Source organism: Diospyros lotus, chromosome 3 (genome assembly GCF_014633365.1).
Source record: "Diospyros lotus cultivar Yz01 chromosome 3, ASM1463336v1, whole genome shotgun sequence".
NCBI classification, from domain to species: Eukaryota; Viridiplantae; Streptophyta; class Magnoliopsida; order Ericales; family Ebenaceae; genus Diospyros; species Diospyros lotus.
In genome coordinates, this window is record NC_068340.1 from 17,786,980 (window position 1) to 17,813,189 (window position 26,210).

A 26,210-nucleotide genomic window follows, 5' to 3' on the forward strand; every position below is an offset into this window, starting at 1 on the left:
TATTTAGCATGCATATATATTATTATGATATCATTTATTAAATTATATATTAGATATATATATTTTATAAATATATTATTTAATATATACATATATATAGATACATATTAGCACTATATGTATTTTTCCCCCACTTTTCTCTCGTCTCTAAAACTCACTTTTCCTCTTCTTCTTTTCCTTTGGCCGCATATTACTATTATTTTCTAACCCTATTTCCTTTATCGTCTTCCTCTCTCTGTTATCTTGTCTTTCGCTGTTGCCTTTCATCTTGTTGTTGATCATTGCTCATCACTCATCCTTCATCTTCACCATCTCTCACCACCACTGCACACTCCTATTTTTGTTGTCTTCGCAGCACAACCTCCTATTTGTGGCAAGCCAAGCTCGAGTTTGGTTCATGTTAATCAAGCTCAAGTTTACCAAGTCGAGTTGAGCTTAACTATCTCAATTGCAACCCTAATGTGCACCCAATATTCTCATTGCATATCAACTTTGCCCTCTACTAAATCATGTAGTTTTTCGTTATATTAATTAATGACAAAGGGCTTAGTCACTAATTGAATCTATAAGATTTAACACAAAATAAAAATTATATGTCAAGCTAATCTAGCCTTAGGATTATTGCATAAACAAAAAAAGAATAAATATTATGTCTTGACCAAAATAAACTCATCTGATATTTGAGTCAGTAAATAATCCAAAAGCGATTCTGTAAACATATTGAAAATAGCACTGAATCTCATATTATAGGCACACCCCTTGTCATCTTTTTATATCCTAGAGTTAAGTTTTGTTATGAGAATGAGACAATTTTGCCAATATTGCAAAAAAAATTGTTGATTTTTCTTAATTCGCAAAATTGGAATTGAATTATATTAAAATTGTTGAATAAGTACAAGTTGTCTTAGCCTAGATTCAAGAAGATTGGGACACGTGATATTAAAGAGTCTTGGAATGCCTATCCTATGATATTCTATACTAGGTTTAGATTTATTTGTTCTCCAAGTCTTGGGAATTGCTTTGAGTCGAGGGTTTAGCATATAAGAATTGCTTCCAAAGGAGGATTTAATTGATTGTCTTTTGTTTAGGTTGTGCTTGCAATGACTATACATATCTTGCCATGAAGGATACATACCTTAGTGTCTCTTTTCTACTTAAATTAAGTTTCTTTATCTTGTGTCATTTTTAGAAATTCGACAATATAATTAATCTAAAATTCTAATTCTTTATAACAACATATTTATTTGATCCTAAGTTAAATTGCAGGTTAATAGAGCATTGACTTCCAATGTAACTTTAGTAACATGTCCCTTTGTTTAACATAAATTTTCTTTATTTATCTCGACTCAGTCACTAGTTTTTTTTTTTTTACATTTTCGTTATTAAAAATTTAAAATAAATGCTTATTTTTAAAGGGTAATGCTTAACTTATGTAATTTAGCTTTTATTTTAATTTTGTTTGCAAATTTTAAATGAAAAGTGGTGCAATAACCAAGTTATTTAACCCTATTATATTTTGAAAATCGTAGTTTTAAGTTAATAAATAGTTTTTTTTGGTCATTATAAAAATAATTTTCAAAAATATAAAAAGGCTTAGAGCTCCAAACATCACGCTTACTTTGACACCTTTTTAGTTATAGAATTTGGTTTCAATACAATTATGTAAGTTTTTAGACCAAAACTCAACTCTATCCATATTGATTAAGTTTGGTTGATTGGCTTTAATTATGTTTAGTTATATTTTAAATATGAGATTGTAAATTCATTTTCTTATATAAATTTTGAATTGATATAATTGCCGAGTACACCTAAATATAATAAGAGATGCGTCACGTGTTATGCATATATAAATAAAAAAATGGAAGACTTCAATTGATATTTTTTTAATATTATTTTTATTCTATTCTGTTACAAATTGAAGTATTGAAAATACCCATATTAGTTGTATTTTTGTTGGACAAAATGCTAAATGCCATTATATTTTGGTACTAAGGCTAAATTATTCATTATACTTTAAGATTAGAGGTCAAATTGATCATTATACTTTAAACAACTCTAAACTATAATTATGTAAAAATTTTCAAATCTAAATTTGAAGTTTGATTTCTATGTTCGTGATTGTTTAATATAATTTTGATAAGAGATTAAGTTGATACAATATAATTAAATCATGGTTGAACGATGTTAAAAAAACTTATATTATAATAGTGAATTTTGTTTTGAGTTTAAAAATATAATATTTTATTTGATAATTTTTAAAATATAATAATTAAATTAGTGTTGAATATGAAAATACAATAACTTATTTGATATTTCTTTCTTAAAATGCAATGATCAAATTAGTCCGTAACCAAACCATACCCATTAAAACATAATCAAAATAGAGTAAATTATTTAACATTTTTGCTATTTTTTTTAGCAAAATAAATAAAAAGAAATTATTAGAAAATGAAAGAGAGTATCCCTAATTTAGTAATTTCATATGCAAGCTGTTTGCAGGCAGCTTTATGAATTATGATGATATTTTCTCTTTTCAAATTTATTCTAAGCCATTTTCAGTACACAAAGCACTTCATTCATTCCGATTATCTCGCGGTCACAGCAAACTGATCCCTAATTTCTTCCGATCCGATCTCATCTCTGCCGGTTCGTATGTGCACGCGTGGGTAATCCTTCTCCATCTGTATTTATGTCACTAGGACACGCAATTTAGCTGTACCATCTCTTCATTTGTTTCAAATTTTCTGTTGAACCAGTGCTTGTTCAAACTTCAAACTAATCGCCAATCATTGTAATAAGTTATTGTTCGTTGTCGTTGTGAGATCATTAAAACTGAGGCGTTTCGTTTTTTCAATTTCAAAATTGATATGGAGGTGGGACTGATTTGGGGACTTGAATTCAGTCGATTTTGTGGAAATTATGTGTTTTTTGTTTAATTTGCGCCTCTTTGGTTTCCTGGTAAACATCTTGATAGTAGTGTTAGGTTTTACTGAAGAATGATGTGAGGGACTCACTAGATGCCGGTGTGAGCAGCAGCAGGTTTTCTTATGAAGAATTCGTCCACAGCTGGGGAGGTGGACTCTCGGTTTGAAGTTAAACCAGAATGCCAAGGCGATGTACCCAAGACCCATTTCAAGCCCAGGGTGCGCCAAATATCTTAATCTGATGAGTTTTCCAACTTACACGGTCTATTACCTTGATTGAATTGAATACATATCGGAGACTCACAACTTAGCAGCAATTTATTTTCTTATATAAATTGATTTTGCTATTGTTTTTCCAAAAAAAAAAAAAACTGTTTCTGTTTAGTCCACAACCAGCACTTGCATAACTTCCATTCTACAAGAACGTTGGAAAATACTATTTTAGAATGGAAGATCCGGGGTGATTATATTTATGAAGTAATTATTTCATAGTCAGTGTGCTGGTGTTATGGAAGCAACATGAATATGTAGGAATAATGATATTGAAGGATAGAAACATAATTTATTGATGCTCCTTTTGTTTATATGTAGAAGGATATGTCATTTTGTTATGCAATCATGATGCCATATCCTAGTGTTATCATAACATGCCATGGTTTTTTTCTATAAACATGCTTGCTGTTTATCTATTTTATAGCGTCGGAAAACTCTTAGTGCAAGAAGATGGCAAGCTGCATTTTCTAAAGATGGTCATTTGGACATTGCAGGCGTACTGAGAAGGATTCAGAGAGGAGTAAGTTTATCATTTGTTGATTGATTCATAAGTACCACTATACTATTGCTGCAACTCCTATATTTATTTTGTCTATTAACGTTACCATTTTTTATTGGAAAATAAAAGCTAAAATCACCTAGATTGGGCGATCTTTAGATGATTTTGTTTTTGGTATGCTTGTTGGCAATGATAGTGCAGCTGAAAGAGTAGGCTTTTCTATGGGGATACTGCATAGATAGTTTTAATCTATTGATCAGTTTTGTAAATTTGGTTTAGTTATTAATTTAGTGCCTTTGGTGGCATATGAAACCAAATGAGTATTGATGCTTGTGGGTGCTCTTTCCTTATCTGTGCTAGGGTATTCATCCGTCAATCAAAGGGGCTGTGTGGGAGTTCTTGTTGGGTTGCTTTGACCCAAACAGCACTTTTGATGAAAGAAATGAGCTCAGGCAACGTCGGAGGTTAGATCCCCCCAAAAGATTATATTTCACTTTGAAGACCATACACATCAAATTCTGTTTTCTAGGGATGTACAGATCCTCTCCTGTTTCCTCACGGCATCCAACAGGAGTTGACTGGAAGATAAACATCATTTCCATATGATAGTCTTTGTCATTTTATTTTCTTGGTGATTAGGATTGATGACATTGAAAATCATGGAGTCATAACACTATCATTTAGAGATTGATGACATTGAAAAGCATGGAGTCATAACACTATCATCTAGACTTCTGAATCTAAATTAGAAATATGGTCATTCAGTTATCTATTTAAATCATGATCATGTTGAGTGTGCAAATATAAGGAATGATAACAAAAAATAAGGGAGGCAAAAATATTAAATGCTGTCTCAAAAAGAAAAAATAAAAGTAAATAAGAATCAATTATAAATATAGAGGTGTCAAACATGGCCTGCTGGCCCACTAAGAAATATTTAAAAAAAAATAAAATTATATTTATAAATAAATATATTAAGGTAAAATTTAGCATATACATCATTGTAGTATATTATTTGTAACTTTTTACATTATATTTTGTAAATTATAAGTTAGTATGTATTTTATAATTTTTTACTTGTCAGTGTTTTGAGACAATAAAATTATTTTAGGTATTATTCAATACAAAAAAAATTGTATTATATGATTTTGTGTATGATTTCAGTAAAATGATAAAATAGTCAATAAAATATTTTCAATGTACTACTAAAAAATGTTCTGAATTTAAAAAAAATAAAATAAAAAACAGTGGGCCAAGTGTGCCAGCCTGTGTGGAACAGCCCAGCATGGCACAACTGTGCCAACCCCGCCCAGCTTGGCCTGTTTTACATCTCTAATCAATTAGAAGGCCTTTCATTTTTTTTTTTTTGGGAAGAAAAAGAGGTCTCCAATAAAATCAATGAAATGGGACAGATTAGAGTGCATGGAGTCATGGAGAGGAAAAAAGAAAGGATTCCTTTGAGCATAGGAGGCCCAGCATTGCTATTAGATCATTGATAGAGCGTGCCCCAGGAGGCAAATTAATTGGAGAGATTAGATGGGTGTATAATCAGAAAGCAGTTAGCAAGAGGTTGTTTTCATTTAGGGAATGAGGTTGAATATATATGTGTTACATAAATCTATTACATGTGCATATGCATGCATGGTGCTGTATTATGCTATTCATTAGTAAATTGAGTTCTATCTGCATCGAACACTGTGACTTAGTATAGCAGTTATATTCTTAGGGAGCAGTATGAAGCATGGAAGGCTGAATGTCAGAAGATGGTTCCTTTTATTGGTAGTGGGAAGTTTCTTATGACACCTATAGTTACTCATGATGGTCAACCAGTCAAAGATCCTTCAATCTACAATAATCCAGGAGATAACAATGACGCCGCAGGTAGCAGTGATACTGGTCTAGACAAGAAATTGATCGGGTGGAAGCTTAGCTTGCATCAAATTGGTTTGTAGCTGGTGCAAACTTGTTTCTTTTGTAAAGTATTTATGAAGTTTATTTTGGTTATTGTTGCAGTCTTCACTTCCCATTTTGCTTCTTGCAGCTGCTCTTCCATTTTTGCTTTTCTAACACAAGCATTGTCTCTTAAGAAGTAATCCTACAGTGTGTGCTTTGATTACTTGTCCTCGTGTCAAATTTCCTTGTTAATTGTTTATACATCCAATATGGACCCTGCTGTGAAATATAATAAGAATATGCGATGGAAAATTGAATTGTGTCATGTTGGAGCCAAAATACTAAACTTTTTTTTACATTGTAATTCACAAGTAGGAACTCCACACACAGTTTATTAGGATGCTTCCAGAATTGGTGCTCATTTTTCCTTTGTATTGACTCTCAGTGCATCTTAATATTTCTGGTGAAATTTGTGTACTAGGTTTGGATGTCATACGCACTGATCGTTCTCTAGTGTTTTATGAAAGCGAGTCTAATCGGGCAAAGCTTTGGAACATTCTGGCTATTTACGCCTGGGTGGACAATGTTATTGGTTATGTGCAAGGCAAGTTCCTCTGCATTGAAGGGCAGTTAAAACACTTTTTAAGTTTAAATTCTTACATGTATTTTCAAAAGTCCTTTTATTGTACAGGAATGAATGATATTTGCTCTCCAATGGTTATTCTTATGGAAAATGAAGCAGATGCATTTTGGTGCTTTGAGCGGGCAATGCGTAAACTGGTGAGATTTCTTTCAGTTCCCGTTGGTGATATTGTTATAAAACATAATCCTCTTGTGGACTTTGCTTTGCCAGTCGTTGCCTATGGAACCAATATATTTTGGGTAAATTACAAAAAAAAAAAAAAAAAAAAAAAAACTGAAGTTTTAGGTTTATTACAATTTTAAAACAAACTTTTAAATTTTGCAATTCACTAACCTAACTATTAAGTTTAGGGTTTAGTGTTTGTTACAATTCTATAACTAAACCCTGAACTATTAAGTTTGTTACAATTTTGTAACTAACTTTTAATTTTTGCAATTCACGAACCAAATTCAGAAGGTTGTTACAATCATAGAATGCTTTTAGGAATTATTAATCTATTAGCTTTTACCATCAAATAATGACTTGGCAGATGAGATGGACAAAGAAAAATGTGAGGTGGTTGATCTAGTGTTACTTTGAAGCTTTCAAACTGAAAATTGTGGTTAGCTTGGCTCCTAGTGTTACTTTGGCTATGTGTAGTAGAAATTTGAATGAATGGCTACTATTAAAAAAAAAATAGGGGATATTATTTGATAAAATGGCTGATTTATTTTTTTAGAATGCATATATACAGTTAACTTTCTGATGTTTTTGAGGAACCCCCCCCCCTCCCCCTCTCTCTCTGTGATCATTTCTTTGTTGTTTCTCTTGAATTAGAAGTCCTACAATCCAGAATAGGTCTTCCCTATGCTGGCGGAATGATAAAACAAAATAAGCACCTTTGTGCAATCAATATGACTAAGGGGGCCTTAATTTCTACGTTCTTGTTTACTTATCAAGTGGGCATCAACCTGGCGTAGGACCAAAAAAGAAGAAAGAAGATAAAGAAGACAGACGAAGAGACGAGAAATAAGGTGGAATGGTTTTGGCAAGAGATCACAGAGGCCTTTTTTTTGGGGGGGGGGGGGGGGGGGTGTGGAATCAACTACCAGATTCTGTATATTCAATTCATCACAAACATTGAGTAAAATCTTTACATTAGTGAAATATTTTATATATTCATATAACACGGCCAAATTAGGAATACAAATTAAAGTTGGAAACAAATAAAAACATAACATTCCAAATCCTCTAAAGTTTCCAAACAAATTCTAAATAATGTAATGCTTCACATTCCCTAGGTTTTGGTCTGCATATGTGTTTGAATAGGAAATTCGAAAGAAATTGAGGGGGATTTAGATTGAAAGAGGAGAAAATACAGCAAGAATTGGGGTAGAATTACAGAAAGAACAGAGAGAGAGAGAGAGATAGGATATGGGAAAGAAACTTCTGTATCATTCGGTGCCCCATTCCTCATGCCCATCGGGTACATATAAAGCCCACCTCCTAACTGATATAACAGAAGAGGTTGGACTGTTGTACCGTTAGCTCTTCAACTCTCTAACCACCCAACTGCCTAACCACTTACAACTTCCAGCTAACTAATACAAGTTGTTAGTTATTTCCCCAGCTAACTAATACAAGTGGTTATTTATCCCGGAAAATCCCTTTTTACCCCTAGGGTCGTGACATTTTCCCTTCCTCTTCAAACAATTCTTGTCCCCAAGAATTAAAGTAAAGTTCTGATTATGGCCATTGATTCTGCATGCCTCCCCCAGGTGAAATTACTTCATCCAATCCCTGCTTTCACGATCTGATTCATCCATCTTAGACTGTTCCTTGGCCATCTTTTTTTCTTTTTCCTTTTCTTCTTTCTCCTTCGTGGCCTTTTCCTTTTCCTTTTATTTTTCCTTTTCTTGCAATTGTAGGATATGGTCCTCAAATATCTCTTTGGCAAAGCTCTCCTCTCCAAGTGATCTGTATTCTGAGGAAAACTCAAAATGCTGTTTGCTTTGCCCTTAACAGAAACTCCAGTGATTTCTTTGATGGTGCCTAAAAAATCAGTAGTCTTTTGCCAGATGTGAATGATTTTTAATTTCTTTTTCCTCCTCTCTGACTCTATCCAGTAAATCCTCAATTAATAGCTTTGCATTGACATCAGGTATTGGAGGAGTACCTATTCCTTCGAGAACAACAGGCTTATAATCTTCAAAACCCAAAATTGATGTGCCTGTAACCTTCTCCCACTTCTTAGCATCTTTTGCTTCCTGCTTGGCGTACACCAAAGGTTCATCTTCAACAGGTTTCTTCCCTGATGGTGTTGCCATGATCTTTCCAGCAACTGCTGTTCCATTCTGGGCATCTCCGACTTGGTTCCTAGCCGGAATATCTAATGACTCAATATCTTACCAATTCTGGTTGTTCCTTAGCTTCCTAAAAGTCAGAAGTCGGAGGAAGGATTCTAGCACCATTATCCGCACAATTGAATAATTCATCAGTCAGACTTGCCAAATCCAAGGCAGGTGTTTCATCAACTTCTTGCCGCCAACCAGAAATAGCCGGTAGGATTTCGGCATCCTCTATAATTGGTTCAGCAGCGGATTTTGAAGGAAGAGCCACTGGTAGTGGGATCTGGAATGTTCTAGATATCAGAATGAGTAGGTCATCCAGCTTGTTGCTGAGGTTAACGATTTGATTGCGTTCTTCAGCGCATTTTTCCCTGAATGTTTTTCCCCATGATCGTGTACCTTCACAAAGTTCTTCAGCCATCTCAACAGTTTCAATCCTTAAAAAATTCACTTCCGTATCAGCCTCCAGCTATTCGCCTTCCGGTGCTTCCCAAATCAGTAGCCTTTGAGAATGAACCTGATCTGAGTTCGTCACTTAAAGCAATTGCCGATGGCCCGATGTAGATCAACGATCCTCCGGTTCTGCGTTCGATTCGTTGCGGATTCAAGATCGCTTGGACTCTTATTCCAGTCACTGTGGTTCAACAATCGCCCCAGGCCTGCTTCCCCTTTACGCTTTCCAATCCTAATCCAAATCAAACAACAGCCGAGGATTGATCACCTCTGAATCTTCAATCAAGATCACTTCTTGAACCTGCGCCCACTTCATACCTTCCTTCTCGCCAAAATCCCAGTTGCAATTGCTGGGATCCGCACTCTCAGTGTCGATCAAGATCGCCTCTTGATCAACTTCTGAAGACACCCTGACTTGTGTCGATGGGTCTGCTACTGGATTTTGTTGCCGGAATCGTCATAATCATCACTGGAATTAGTTGGATCCACAGCCAAGAACCATTGGCTCTTATACCACTTGTCACGATCCTAGAGTTTGCTTAGGGTTTGAATAGGAAATTCAGAAGAAATTGAGGGGGATTTAGACTGAAAGAGGAGGAAATACAGCAAGAATTGGGGAAGAATGGCAGAAAGAACAGAGAGAGAGAGAGAGAGAGAGAGAGAGAGAGAGAGAGGATATTGGGAAGAAACTTATGTATCATTCGATGCCCTGTTCCTCTTTCCCATCGGCTACATATAAAGCCCACCTCCTAACTGATATAACAGAAGAGGTTGGACTGTTGTACAGTTAGCTCTTCAACTCCCTAACCACCCAACTGCCTAACCACTTACAACTTCCAGCTAACTAATAAAAGTAGTTAGTTATTTCCCCAGATAACTAACACAAGTGGTTATTTATCCCGGAAAATCCCTTTTTACCCCTAGGGTTGTGACAATATGCACATACTTATCTCAAAAAAGAAAAAATATTAAAAAAGGAGTGCTTAATATCCATATCTATAGTAATTAGCATGCTTTGAACATGCTAATTAATTTTGTTATGCAGACTGTGGTTTTACATGATTACTCATGTATGTTATGTTCATCTAGGCTTTTATTTAAGGCTTTTTTAAAATTGATTTATTATCTTTCCTTCTCAAATTTGCAAAATCTAATTCAATCCCTAGCTTCTCATCTTTCATACTACTTGGATTTTTTTCTCATTTCCCCACTTCTGTTTTTTGAAGAGAGAAAATTTCAGGTCCAGCGCAAGTTCTATAGGGGTGCAGTCTCAGTTGCATACTCTTGCAGAAATAATTAAAGTTATTGATCCAAAGCTTCATCAACACCTTGGTATGGGCTTGACCCTGTTACAACTCTTTCTTAGTTTATGTTTGGTTGGATATTATGTTTACTATTTAGTCTCTGAAACTCAATTGCATGGTTTTTCTACTTGTCACTCCACCATCCAAAGAGGTTACTCAAAAGAACGCAGGGATCAGATAATTTTTTGGTAATCAAAGTGATGAAAATGCTAATTATTGGATAAAGGCTAACATGGCTGTCACAGCCCCTGTAGGCATAAGCATAACTGGCCATGGACTCCTTGCCAAAACTTGAGGAACATGATGCCTAACATCCAATAATCTCCTGTGTCATTAAGCCCAGAAAACCAATATTTACTTATATAAGAATTTTAGAGTCTTGGCATTATGATAGAGTAATAAAGAAACGAAGTGCACAATAAAGTAACAACATGGTTTAAGAGCCCACTGTATCTTCTGTTTTCTCCCCATTGAATCATTCCCATCTTTTTTAAGTTAGCTATGAGTCTTTTTTTGGTGTAGTGCCATTGAAGATGAAAACTTCAGTTGTCTTTATTGATGTTCTAATGGAGTGGTTGATTCGGTATAATTTTTATGGACACAAGTTTATTGAAGCGGGCAAATATGAGTAAAGCCTAAATGCTTCAGCAACAAAAACTAGCTACACACTCTAAAGTTCATGCTGGCACAATCTTTTGCGGGCTTGAGGAATACATCATCTGCACATTAATTTTGGAAAAGGGACTGAGAGAATAAAGATTAGGGTGCCTGGCTTGAATTCATGAAATAAAGGAGCTATACTCTGTTGCAATTGATAATATCTTCTCTCTTGCCATCAAGTAGACCTTAATTATTAATTAATTTCTCATTTCTCTGTTTGGCAGAGGAATTAGATGGTGGGGAATATCTGTTTGCCCTTCGTATGCTGATGGTTCTTTTCCGGAGAGAGTTGTCATTTGTGGATGCTTTGTATCTTTGGGAGGTAAGGTAATCAAGGGCCTTTAGCCATGTTTGATTATCCAAATAATTAGGCTGCGTTCTCTTTGTTATTTTCAAGTGATTTTTAATTTTCAGTTTTTTAAAATAAAAAAAACTCGTTCTCTTAACTGTTTTTAAAAATGCATTTTTGAAAACAAAAAAAAAAAAAATTACAAAGAAAACTCAAAACAATAAAAAGTTGTTTTGAGTGTTTTCATTCAAAACAAACTCAAAACTTAAAACACATTTATTTATTTGTATTTTATTATTATAATAGGAAAAAATATTACAAAATTCAATAACTTTAAAATATATATATATTTTAATAATATATTAACATTGAATATTTTTAATTTATTAAATAATCAAATTTATTGAATAAAATATTATTAACAAATTATTTTCAAAAGTTCAAAGAGAACACGTTTTCTAATTTTCTGTTTTGAGAAATAGTTTTTCAAAATAACAAAGAGAATGCGGTTTTAATTTTCTAAAAATAGACTATCAAAACAGAAAACTAAAAATGAATTCAAAACTTAAAATTAAAAATTGAAAAGTAAAGAGAACGGAACCTTAATTTTTATCTATTTATGTAGTTTCCAAAGAGACATGATTTTGATAACCTAGTTTAGAGCTCATGGATTTCTTATATTGCTTTCCTGTTGGGTTTAGTTTGATTTCCACCATGTTGGGTTTAGTTTGATTTCCACCCAGATTATCTAATATGTAGTATTATCAGGTGATGTGGGCTATGGAATACAATCCCAACATCTTTGTATTATATGAAGAGTCAAGTACTAGATCAAATGTGGGTATGGAGAAGAATGTTCCCTCCAGGAAAGATTATCGGCTGCTGAAGCAGTATGGCAAATTTGAGAGGATAAGAATAAAGACTGGACTGACAGACCAATCTAGTTCTCTTTCTGTTTTCCTTGTTGCAAGTGTCCTTGAAATCAAGAATAAACGACTTCTGAAAGAGGCTAAGGGTCCAGATGATGTCGTTAAGGTCCACACGACTCCCGCTAGTTCTGTTTCATCTTTCTGGTCAGTCAGACATGTATTTTCCTGACACATTTAAACTTTTATCCAGATTGTTGGTGATGTAACTTCAAATCTGGATGCAAAAAAGGCATTGAAGGATGCACTAAAGGTTCAGAAGAAGTACCTACGCAAGGCAAGCCGCATCATATCATCTTCTCATTTGTTCAACTTTTCCTCTTTTATAACACATGCAGGCATATCATTTAGATTTCTCTTTGCCTTATTGCTTAATCACTTGTATGTGCCTGCAGGCAAAACGATCATAGAAAATGCTCTCGAGCACCGACAACATTCACATTTTGATGGAGGTTTTATTCAAAATTCTTTCTTCCTTTTTTGCAGTACCAATTGTTTTTTCTGTTTAAAACATTTCATTTGTGTGCGTGCGTGTATAATAGTTCTTGATGTGTTCTTGGCAAAATTAACATTGGTTTGTTCTGAGGCAAGATGATGAGATGGGCATGTACTATATGACATGCTTTAGCTACTGCATGAGAGATTGTATCAGTTCGATTGATATCAAGACATGAGAGTGGCCCCATTTGGCTATGTCCTAGAGATTTTCTATGCTCTCTTGGTTATGATTAGATCCTTTATTCGATGGATGAACATTGTTTCTGAAAGTGCTCTTCCTTAAAAATATGAGGTTTCATTTTGTAAGTGTCGGTAGAGGTTTATTTTTTATAGGTAATTTTATTTTCTTATTTGCCTCATTAGGTCATCTCCAATCCATCTTCCTATCACAATCTCTATTATATTATAAATAAATCACTCTCTATTTTTAACTTGTCTCTATTCCATTTTTTTTATTTCATATTTTATTTATTTATTTTTATAAACTTTAATTCTATTTATTTTACTTTATTTATAATTTTAACACATACATAAAATTAATAATTAAATACACAAATTAATAACTAAATATACAAAATAATCAAATACACATAAATAAAATTAATAATTAAATACACAAAATTATCAAATATACACATACATAAAATTAATAAATAAATACACAAAAAAATTCCCCAAACAATTTCACCAAAAATTTCTAAACAATTCTATAGAAATTTCTTGATTTGGTCCTCATTTAGTTTGGAGAAGACGGTCTGCTTCTCGTCATTGACACTAGATCTGGTTGTCATTTTGCTCATCGTCGTTGATCGTTGTTGTTGTTGCTGTTGTTCCTCGTCGTCGTTGCTACTGTTGCTCTTCATCGCCACTACTATTGCTTGTCATCGACGTCTTCTTCAAATTTCAAATCTACAATAGAGAGTCCTTGGAGAAATAGAGTTGAGGAGCTCCTCACCTCTAGCAAACTATTTGAAACTCAATAAAAATTTGAGGGAGAAGACAAATAAGGAGGCTTGCTGGAGATGATTTCTAGCAATTTTCTCTTTAAATTTTGGTTTAGTGAGGATTTGTTCCACATGTTAGAGATGGCCTAACTCTTTGCAAGAGATTGTTTTCACAATCCAGCTCATTAACTTTTCAATTACAATAGAGTAATTTTATTATTACCATAGAGGTTCCTGAAATATTGTCCTAGGTTGTAAAAATTTGTTCACAAAATAAAAGTTAATTAGCAGCAAACCTTGAAACAACTAGAGAAATTAATTGAAGCTTCTTTCTATCTTTTGGACCCCTTGGCCTTAAAATGTTGTTACCTGAGAAGCACGAACATACCATTTATATGAAAAATGCAATGTCTGGGCAATGTTGGACATGGAGACAACGCCTGACATAGCTCCAACGGTGTTCTACACGCCAATTTAATAAAAAAATTCAAAAAAATTAAATCAGACACATGACACGTGTGTCTAATATGCTAGATAAGCATGTTAGACACGTGTCACATGTAGATATATATATATATATATATATATATAGTGGCAAGGAAAATTGGTGGCTTTGCTCTCAAAGTATGACACAAGTGGTAAAACTCAAGTTTTCTTGAGAGTGGAAGGAGATCAACTTTTGGTGAAGGCAAAAATATTCTATTTAATGAGAACTGATCGTATGTCCGCTTGAGAGTGTAATAAGCTTGTGACTGCATTTGATTTATCCGGAGATTGAACCAAAGGGAAGGCCGATCTCATCCAAGATTAGGCGAGCGAAACCCAGATACCTGGCCCATCCAAAAAATAAAAATAAAAATTGGTAGCCTAGCCAAAAGTAAACCCTAGCCTTTTGTCTCAGTGCCTTCTCAAGCTCAACCTCTACACTCTAATGCTAACGCCAACGTTGTCATCGCTTCTGCCTCTGTGAGTCATTGTTGTCTTTGCCTCAGTGCCTTTCACTATTAGCCTTTGTGACTCTATGCTGTCATCGTCTCTACCTCTTATTGCCAACCTCTACAACTCCACATTGTTGTCTTCTCTACCTTGTGACTCCCAACACTGTCATCGTCTTCGGCTTGGTGCCTCTCACTCTTTGTCTCTACGACTCCACGTCGTCGCCTCTGCCTTTACAACTCTGATGTCGTCGTCGTTTCTATCTCATAGATGTTGTCTCTGCCCTCTTTGTCCCTGTGATTCCAAGCATCTACTGACTCTAACTCCAAGTCTTTGACAAATGGATAATGCTATTTGCACTGTTGTTAGAATCTTACGATTCACGATTCGAATCATACGATTCGACTCGATTTCTATATAAATCGAGTCAAATCTATAGGGTGAATCTAAAATCCATTCGAATCATACGATTCACAATTCGAATCATACGATTTGACTCCATTCATATAGAAATTGAGTCGAATTTATAAGGTGAATCAAAAATCCCTTATAATCAACTATGAATCGGACGAATCGACTGTGAATCGCATGAATAGCACAATTCATCTAATTCATGTGACTTCATCTGCATGTGCGCTTTAATCAAATATTTGTTCGATTTTACTATCTTTTAAAATAAAGAAAATGATGATGCTCTTGAACTTGAAGATGAAGATGATTGATAACTAGTGAAGATTATGGACAATGGAGTTTATTAGTAACCTTATAGTTGTAGGTTTTTTTTTTTTTTTTTTTCTATCTTGTTATTTTGAAAATGGTTTGGTTTGGTGCAATTTGAATTTAAAAGTAACATGAATATACTTTTGCCTTTTGGTATAATTTTAAACTTAACAAATATATTTAGAAGTTTATTTATCTATTTATATTTAAAAAAATTGAGCATGGTAGGCACATTATTTATTTTCTAGGGATATATATTATTTATAATTGAAATTGAGAATGTGTACCGAATTTTACAATTCGATTTGATTCTCGATTCACGATTCATAAAATAAGGATTTCGATTCTCGATTTGAATCTCGATTCACGATTTATAAAATAAGGATTTTGATTCTCGATTTGAATCTCGATTTAACAACTATGGTTATTTGTACAGAAATAGCTTCATAGGTGGGTTTACAGAATGATATTCTCGCGATAAATTGAAGATTTATCGCGAGAATATTGCGACTTCTCTTCTCTTCTCTCCTTTCATCTCTCTCTCTCTCTCTCCCCTTTCCCCTTCAGTCGCTGTCGTTAGGAGTATACAAAAAAATCGTCAAACCACGGAAACCGCCCACACCAAATTGCATCGCACTAAACCGCGCGATTTTTTTGGGATGCGGTTCAGCACGGTTTGAGAAATTCTCAAACCGTGTGATTTGCGGTTTTTTTGGTTTGGTTAAAACCGAACCGGCCACGTAGTATATTAATAAAAAATTAAAAATATCTAATAATTTAAAAATTAAAAATATATGCTTGCTTGACCATGAATTATATTGTAGATTTTTGTGTTATTTTTATATTATGGACATGTGATTATGTTGTAGATTTAAAACTTTTAAGTTTGTATTTTTTATTAGATTGTAACTTATTTTACTTTTAAACTCCAAAATACTATAAGAATTTAAAAACTATGATTTTATACATTGATTTTTATGTTTTAATTAAAAATTTACAAGCAAGTAGAGGAAGCACCAAATGAAACAATAAAGAAGCACCAAACCGCGGAAACTGCACCAAATCGGGCGGTCTGGTTTAATGCCAAACTGCACATGCAGTTTGGCGTATTAAATCCCTCCTAAACCGCCCAAATTGCACCATGCACACCCCTAGCTGTCGCTGCCTCTGCCTCGCTGCCCCTTTCGGTCAGGCGAGAGGCAAGGCGCGAGAGGTGAGCGATGGCCGTCAACAGTCGGCCAGGCAAGGCAACAGTCGGCCTCGGCGGGCGGTGCTGAAGAGGGAGGATAAGAGAGGAGGAAGGAGAGAGAAGATATAAAAGAGTAAAATGGTCATTGAAATAAGAGAAATGGGGACAAAATAGACTTTTCACCTTATCTATAAACCCACATGTAAGTGAGCTTCTGTACAAATAGCATGATCCTTGACAAATACAGCTACATGAGATATGTAGCTTTATATATATATATATATATATATATATAAAGATTTTGAAGTCTTCTCTCATTTAAATACTTAATTTATATTTTTTTATAATTATTATTTAGAATTGAAAGCAATGAATACCCCCAAATGAAGGTGGTAATGGTTATAGTGGGGTTAGTGAAAATGATAAAAATAAACTCTCGTGGAAGTATGTGGCTAAATTGGGAAGAATGGAAGGAAGTGAAAATATGTCTTTTACTTGTAATTATTGTAATATCACATTCAAGGGCTCATATTCGAGGGTGAAGGAACACCTGTTAAAAATTCTAAATTTTGGAATTATACAATGTTTTAAAGTTACTACGCAACATTTGAATGAGATGAAAAAGTTACAAGATGTAATTGAGTTGAGAGTAAAAACTTTCGTGCCAAAAAATGTGCCTATGTCATCTTTTTCTTCAAGCCAGTCATATCTTTTATTCTGCCAGCATAGATATAAACCTTACAACGAACCCTTCTAAAATTTTGACTTATTTTAGGAAACAAGGATATGAAATTAAAAAAAAGAAAGGTTTCAGAGAAGTCTGCTCTTGAGAATGCATTTAATATGTAAGTTAGGAACCAATTAGATCGTGAAATTGAAAGAATGTTTTATTCAGTTGATCTTCTTTTTAACCTTTTCAGGAATTCTTATTACAAGAATTCCTATACTTTTGTTGCAAATAATTAATTATATTGGAGGTTACATGCCTCCAAGTTATAATGCTTTTAAAATAATATTGCTTAAGAAAGGGCAAATATTGAGAGGTTGGCTGAACCAATTAGAGGGACATGGAGAGATAAAAGGAATAGTTTAGTATGTGATGATTGGTTTGATCCTTAAAAAGAAGACCACTAATTAATTTTTTGGTTGTGACAGAAAAGAGGACCTAAGTTCATAAAAGTTGTTAATTGTGAAGGTGAATATAAAGAAAGATGGTTCATTTCTAATTTGATTAAGCGGGTAATAGAGAAGATTGGGCTATCTCATGTCATTCAGGTGATCATTGATAATGCTCCGTTCTGTAGCAGTGTTGGATTATTTATTGAGCACTTATCCTCATATATTTTGGGGCATTATGTGTTGTGCATACTTTAAATCTTGCATTGAAAAATACTTGTGCTGTAAAACATACTGAGACCAATGAAATCGAATATAGAGAATGTCATTGGATCATTGAGATTGCAGGGGATGCAACAATGGTAAAAGATTTTATCATGAATTATAACATGAGACTTCCTATATTCAATGACTCATCAAACTTGAAATTGTTTGCTATTGTTGAGACTCGATTTGCATCCACTATTGTTATGTTAAGAAGATTCAGAAAAATAAAAAATAGCTTGCAAGCAATGGTTATTAGTGAGAGATGGTCTATTTATTGTGATGATGATGTTGGAAAGGTAAGGTTTGCGAAAGAAAAATTGTTAGATGATGTATGGTGGGACAAAGTTGATTACATTCTTAATTTTACTAAACCAATTTATGAGATATTGAAAATGACAACAACAACAACAACATACCCAGCCTTTATCCCACTATGTGGGGTCAGCTACATGAATTCTAGATTTCCATGTATTTCTGTCTTTTGTCATATCCTCATTTAGATCCATATATTTCATATCAAATTTTAATGTCTCCCCCAAAGTCTTATTGGGTCTACCTCTACCTCTTTTTGTGACTAATTGTTCCATTTCATCAACTCTCCTCATAGGAGCATCTCTTAGTCTCCTTCTCACATGACCAAACCATCTTAGTCTAGTCTCTCTCATCTTCTCCTCGATTGGCACTACTCCTACCTTATTACGAATAACTTCATTTCTAATTTTATCCTTTCTTATATGTCCGCACATCCATCTTAACATCCTCATTTTCGCTACACTCGTCTTTTGCTCATGTTGGTATTTGACTGCCCAACATTCTGAGCCATACAGCAAGACTGATCTTATAGCTGTCCTATAAAATTTTCCTTTCAATTTTAATGGAATTTTACCATCACATAACACCCCCGATGCATTTCTCCATTTTAGCCAACCTGCCTTAATTCTATGTGCGACATTCTCGTGGATTTCTCCATCTTTTTGAATCACTGATCCCAAATATCGAAAATGGTCTTTTCTTTGTAAGATTTGGTCTTCTAATTTTATTATAGCATTATCCACTCTTGCATTTTTATTAAATTTGCATTCCATATATTCTGTTTTCTTTCTACTTAATTTAAATCCCTTAGATTCTAAATTGTTTCTCCACAACTCAAGCTTAGTGTTCACTTATTCTTTTGTTTCATCCACCAACACTATGTCGTCTACAAATAGCATACACCATGGCACATCTGTCTGAATATCTTTAGTAAGTTCATCCATTACTAGGGCAAATAAGTATGGACTTAGTGCAGAACCTTGATGCAGTCCTATTATAGTTGTAAATGGTTCAATATCTCCTCCACATGTTCTGACCCTTGTCTCTACACCATGATACATGTCCTTAAGGGCTTGTATATAGGCTATTTTGACTCATTTCTTCTCTAAAACCCTCCATAATACTTCTCTAGGGACCCTATCATAGGCCTTTTCTAGATCTATAAACACCATATGTAGGTCCTTCTGATGATCTCGATACCTTTCCATTAGACGCCTCAGTAAATATATAGCTTCCATTGTTGACCTACCAGGCATGAAACCAAACTGATTTTTTAACACCTTTGTTTCCTTTCTGAGCCTCTGCTCTATTATTCTCTCCCAGAGTTTCATGGTATGACTCATTAACTTAATTCCTCTATAATTTTCACAGTTTTGAACATCTCCTTTGTTCTTGTATATAGGAACCAAAGTACTCTTCCTTCACTCATCTGACATCTTTTTTGATTTAAGGATGGCGTTAAATAGTTGCGTTAGCCAGGAGATGCCCTCTTCTCCCATGCATTTCCATGCTTCTATTGGTATATTATCTGGTCCCACTGCCTTATGATTTTTCATCTTTTTTAATGCTTGCCTTATTTCATTTGAACTTATGCGTCGATAGAATGTGTAGCTCACATTCTCTTCGGAGTTACTAAGATGTCCCAACCTAACTTTTGTGTCACCACCATCATTGAATAATTTTGTGAAATACTCTTTCCATCTCTCCTTAATCGCTCCCTCATTTACTAAAACATTTTGATTGTCATCTTTTATGCATTTCACTTGATTTAAATCCCGTGTTTTTCTTTCTCTTGCTTTAGCTAATTTATATATATCCCTTTCTCCATCTTTTGTATCAAGTCGTTTATATAGATTCTCATATGCTTTTGACCTTGCTTCACTAACAGCTCTTTTTACTGCTTTTTTTGCTTCTTTATAATTTTTTGATTTTCTTCATTGTTGCATTGATATACCGCCTTATAGCAAGTTTTCTTATTTTTAATTTTCCATTGTACCTCTTCATTCTACCACCAAGACTCCTTAAGGTTAGGGGCTCTACCATTTGTCTCTCCAAGGACTACCTTTGCTGTGCTTCTCAGAGCATTAGCCATTTCTTTCCACATTTGGTTTGTCTGTCTTTCTCCATTCCATTCCCTTTTACCCCTTAATTTTTCTTTGAAGATTAGTTGTTTCTCCCCTTTTAAATTTCACCACCTGATTCTTGGATTTTGTTTTATGTGATTTTTTCTCTTCCAATTTCTTACTTGGACGTCAAGTACTAGAAGTCTATGTTGAGTAGTCAAACACTCTCCCGGTATCACCTTATAATTCCTACAACATAACTGATCCTCTTGTCTCATGAGGAAGTAATCTATTTGGGTGCTTGAGGTGATATTTTTATATGTGATTAAGTGTTCATCCCGTTTTTTGAACCTAGTATTGGTTATAATGAGCCCATATGCCATAGCAAAATCTAGGATAGATTTACCCTCATTATTAATTTTCCCGAATCCATACCCTCCATGTACCTCTCTATATCCGTTTCTGTCTCTACCCACGTGCCCATTTAAGTCACCTCCTATAATCACTTTCTCTCCTCTTGGTATCATTTGTATGAGTCCCTCTAGGTCCTCCCAGAATTTTGCTTTTATCTCATCACCTAACCCCGCTTGTGGTGCATATGTACTAAAGATATTCATAGTCATTCTTCCTAGACTAATCTTCACCATAATAATCCTATCCCTTATTCTCTTTACATCCACTACCTCATCTATTAAGCTTTTATCCATAATAATCCCCACTCCATTTTTCGCTCGATCAGTTCCTGTGTACCATATTTTATATCCAGTTTCTGATCAAGTTTTTGTTTTTTTCCCTACCCATCTCGTCTCTTGAAGGCACATAATATTAATTTTTCTTCTAATCATCACATCCACCACTTTCATAGCTTTGTCGGTTAATGTTCCTATGTTCCATGACCCAATCCTTAATCTATGATTTTGTTTTTGGCCTTGACTTTGGATTTGATTTTGTTTTTTATTTTGATTTTGGTTTTGATTTTGATTTTGGTTTTGATTTTGATTTTGATTTTGGACTAGCTTCTTTACCCACATCCGTCCAAGCAAATGTGGGAACCCTTGCTCATTTATCACTACATTCGGGCGTCGATGCAGCAGCCCTAGCTCACTTGTCACTACACGGGAGCAGTGTAGCACGTCGCTATGAAGGGTTATGCCCATGCCCAAACGATTTTTCATAATTTGTCTAGAGTTCATGTTTTGGATCCGACTAAGTTTTACGTTGACTGTCGGCTACCTAACACAACCCTCCTCCTTTGATTTATGACGTGGGATTATATGTTAGTTAAAATAAAAACTGACATGTATAGAGATTCAAAAGGAAATGAAAAAATAATCACTCGAGTTTTTGTAATGTTGTGGAGAAAATTTTGAAAGATAGATAGAATAAGTTCATTTTTTGAATGCTGGCTAACTTAAGTCAAATGTGTTCTTGAAATTTATTATTTATATAATCACTTAATTTATATATTTATATATATATATATATTGTTAAAACACTCCAGGAATGAATTTTGGAAAGTTAAACTCATATTACTCCATAAAGTGATCTAGAAATTTTTAAAATGAAAAAACCTTATTTGATGTGTTATTTTCCAAATGAAAGAGGAGCAAATAATGGTTAATATTGAGCTTGCAAATTTTTTTGATGGCACCGAAGAATTTGGAGATGCGGAATAATTACGAGATAGGTATGATGGTTGATTTATAGTACTTCATCTCCTTTAATTACCAGATAGGTATGATGGTTGATTTATCGTGTTGCCATTAAAATACTTGGCTAAATCTCATCATGTTCTTCCTCTTCTTCTTATGAGAGAAACTAGAGTACTTATACAAACGATCAATTAAGAGAAACAAAATTACACTCCAACCAGTAGAAGACTTGGTTTATATACATACTAATTTTCATTTTTTATTAAGAAAAATCTCCACAATATATAGATGGTGAAAGCAAGATGTAGAATGCTGTTGGAGATGTCTATGAGAGCATGGACGATGTTGGGATATTACAATTTGTAAATCTATCTCTTAATGAGCTTGAATTTAAATCTCTGTTATTTTTAAATAATAATGATAAACCAACGAATTTGAAAGACAATAATTTTACAATTCTTTTGAAATTTGATGAACTATTTAGATTTTATATCATTGTGCTGATTTAATGATAAACTCTTTTGTAACTATTTTAATTATTTGTATAATTGTGTGAAATTTGAATTTATGAATTACATTTTTTTTACAATTATATAGGAATACTAATAATATAATATGTGTGTATATATATATTGTCATGTCTCTATGTCCCAATTTTTTTTTTAATTTTTTTTATCATATCTCTTTTTCATATCAGATCGTGCACATATTAGTTGTTGCACATATTAGTTTTGATAGAAAGATTCATGCAATATGCTTGGGGGATGTTACGTAAGAAAATGATTTTTTTTTTTAATCTAAGCTTTTATTTGATATTTAAATTAACTTTAAATTTCAATTTTATGAATTCACCTAATTGAAATTTGTTAAGAAATTTTTGTTATTGTGTATTAAAAAAATATGTAAATAGATAATTAATGATTGGAATATAGTTTTATGAAAGTGTGATGATCATATAAAATTATGACTTATTGAAAAGAAAAAAAAGAAAAAAAGATTGTAATACTATTAGGGGTGAGTTGATAAAAATGAAATCCAAAAAAAAAAAAAAGAAAGAAAATAAAAGCAAAACAAAACTTTGCCAATTCTCCTCTCTCTACCTTTTCCAGGCAACGCAAGGGTGATCACTGATCTTCATACACAATCGGCCCTTATCCTCGGCTCAATCCCTCGTCAGATGTGCCATTTACAATATTCAAGCTCTCCCTAACAATGGTGGAGGTGTTAGAAGGGTACCTAGAGGCTTGGGCTCTTTGAGTTTTGGTATTAAGTCAAGGGTTAGAAAGGTTAAGGTCGTTTGTTGCAATTTTGGTCGAGTTTCTTGTCATGCTTGCGTTCCTCCACATGCGTCTGCTCCATGATCTTTAGAACATTTTGTGGTTGGCACAAGCGGTGGTGAGGTCCATAATGAAGTTCCTCCAATGGTTGTTTCTTTAGACAATGTTGTTGCAATGGTGGATTCAGTGATTCAAGATATGTAGTTGCAAATGCAGTTGTCGGTGTGGCAAGTAGGGGATGAAAATTAGATAGAGAATGTCAAGGAAGAGAGCCTTTGAGCCATGCCTGATCGTGTTCTTTTTCCTACCTCAAATGTTGTCGAAGCAGCAACCAGCTTTTAGGACCTCCTTGATACAAGGAGAGGCTGGTGATTTGGTTGCTGGTTTTGAGCCAAAGGAGATTCACTCATTGGTGGCGATTGTAGATAGTGTTGGAGGCGATGATGGGTCTCTTAAGTAATCGTCAATCATGGTTAGACAAGGTGGGTTTAACATCGGATCACGACAAAGGATGTTGGTTCAATCGATGGTGGAGCATCCTACAGGCATCAAAGGTGTTGATGGTTCTATCAGCTATTGGTCATTGTTGTCGAACGTGATGGTTGGCTCACAAGGTGGCAATGAAGCTGTTGTTCAACCAAGGTCGTGGGCGGAAGTGGTGGGCATGGTGGTTAAGGGTTCCCATACTTTGAGGACCATCGCCAGCCACAATGATGCCATAAGGGCCTCTAAAATGGTGGGAACCGTTGAGATTATTATTAATCAACCATCAAATTGTTGGAAATAAATGGATAGATGCGAATGGGAAGTGTACGAAACTTGAGGCATGATAGCAAATTTCACTTAACTTAAGAATAATTTTCACCCCTCACAAATGATGCAAGAGCCCTGTGGCTATCCCCCAGGATACAACGAGCCCTTCCAAATACGCGTGTACTTATGTGATTTGGGAACAAATGAAGAGTAAGAAACAATGTGCAAGAACCTAGCGAATCGACTATAGGAGCAACAAGGAGTTTCGGGTAAGGTAAGAAAAAGAAAAGTGAACAAAAAATTACAATGTGCGGTCTAACTTGCATGTAGGGGGCAAATTGTCGATTTTGCCTTGGATTGACCTATTCTCAAGAGCACAAAGCTTAACTTTCTAACAGCTCTCATAAGCCTAAGTAGATTCAATGCATATATAAAGATAAGGAAAGCTTTCTATTATACCAATATGGGACAAAGACTCTATATTGACCATTTGAAATATCACATGATTTACAACAATCCCTCACATATTTCAAATGGATTCAATTAAGAGGAATGGCAATTGTTGGGTTAAGCACTTGATTGTAACACCTCGAACCTAGTGTCTTTTGGACTATGAACTAGGTCTAGAAAGAATAAGACATAATTTATAGTCACTGGTGAAACTTATAGTTTCTATGAACCAAAAAATATTCTTGTAAATTATGATTCTCACTAATCATATTACACCCTTTCAATTCTTACTGCTCATCGCGGTTTTGCACTAATAGGCCATCCATTTAGTTGGTTATTTCATGAGTACTCTAGAGATTTTACACAAATCTCATAGGAGCTGCCTCATTCCATACTCTTGTAGGTGATTACATCAAGTGTATATTGTAATCTAATACATCACCCATAAGGGATATGTAATTCATTAAGAGCTATGCTCATCCTCACTAGATATACAGTATAAGCACTGCTCACACATCATAGGTGGGATTTAAAATTTTATATAGTGCTATACAATATTGATAAATGACTTGTTATTATCCATATGAACCTAAGTCATGGGATCTCCAATCACATAGGTTGGGTTCTTATCATTGTCAACATTTCAAGTTAGCTTTAATCCCATTTTCCTTGATGTTTCTAATATTAATTTCCTACCAAGAGGTTTAGTCAGAAGATCGGCTAAATTCACTTATGACTTCACATAATCTATGAAAATAATTCCATCTTTAAGCAATTGTTTTATCACATTATGTCTCAATCGAATATGTTGATTTTTACCATTGAAAGTTTTGTTCTTTGCAATGGTTGTTGCCGCTTGGCAATCACAATGCATTGAGACTAAAGGTGTTGGTTTTATTCCTAATGAAATATCCACTATTTTTTTTTTTCAACCACTCAGCCTCATTACCAGCTAACTCCATAGTTATAAACTTTGATTCCATGGTGGATCTAGCAATAATAGTTTGCTTAGCTGATTTCCAAGACACTGCACCCTCACCAAAGGTGAACACATAACCACTAGTAGATTTTGTCTCATCCGAATATGAGATATAGTTAGCATCACTGTATTCTTCTAATACAACGGGAAATCCACTAAACAAAATACCATAATTTATGGTACCCTTCAAATTATAAACTTTGATTCCATGGTGGATCTAACAATAATAGTTTGCTTAGTTGATTTCCAAGACACTGCACCCTCACCAAAGGTGAACACATAACCACTAGTAGATTTTGTCTCATCTGAATATGAGATATAGTTAGTATCACTGTATCCTTCTAATACAACGGGAAATCCACTAAACAAAATACCATAATTTATGGTACCCTTCAAATATCTTATAATTCGGATTAATGCAGTCCAGTGATCTCAATTGAAATTTTGTGTATACTTGCTTAGTCTACACACATCATAGGCTATATCAGGTTGAGAAAAATTCATTAAATGCATCAGACTCCCAATAATTTGTGCATACTCAGACTGGACAACTGGATCACCTTGATTTTTCTTTAGATGAGTGTTAACATTATAAGGATTACTCATTGGTGTCACATCAAAATTTCCAAGCTTCTTAAAAAGTTTCTCAATATAATGTTCTTATGACAACATAATACCATAATTACTCCTTTTGATCTTAACATCCAGAATGACACTAGCTTTACCCATGTCTTTCATGTCAAATTTGGAAGCTAAAAAACTTTTAGTACTATGCATTATCTCATGATAAGTACAAAAAATAAGCATATCATCCACATACAAACTTATAATTACACATTCATTATCAATGAATTTTTTGTACA

The 26,210-nt window shown here is 34.1% G+C and overlaps 1 protein-coding gene across 7 annotated transcripts; it reads left to right on the forward strand.

Annotated features, from left to right (window-relative positions):
- The first annotated feature begins 2,524 nt into the window (after window positions 1-2,524).
- On the forward strand, window positions 2,525-12,884 carry LOC127798167 (rab GTPase-activating protein 22-like). 7 transcript variants are annotated; one of them, XM_052331529.1, is made up of 12 exons: window positions 2,525-2,662; window positions 3,034-3,143; window positions 3,622-3,717; window positions 4,057-4,160; window positions 5,423-5,640; window positions 6,071-6,193; window positions 6,281-6,369; window positions 10,239-10,344; window positions 11,201-11,298; window positions 12,034-12,300; window positions 12,385-12,468; window positions 12,587-12,884. In XM_052331529.1, exons 1-12 carry the CDS (start codon window positions 2,653-2,655, stop codon window positions 12,599-12,601), a joined length of 1,320 nt encoding a protein of 439 aa, XP_052187489.1. In that variant the 5' UTR covers window positions 2,525-2,652; the 3' UTR covers window positions 12,602-12,884. The 7 variants fall into 7 exon arrangements, with proteins under 7 accessions (XP_052187489.1, XP_052187492.1, XP_052187491.1 ...); XM_052331532.1 differs by having other exon boundaries at window positions 2,528-2,666; XM_052331531.1 differs by having other exon boundaries at window positions 2,528-2,662; window positions 3,037-3,143.
- The last annotated feature ends 13,326 nt before the right edge of the window (window positions 12,885-26,210 follow it).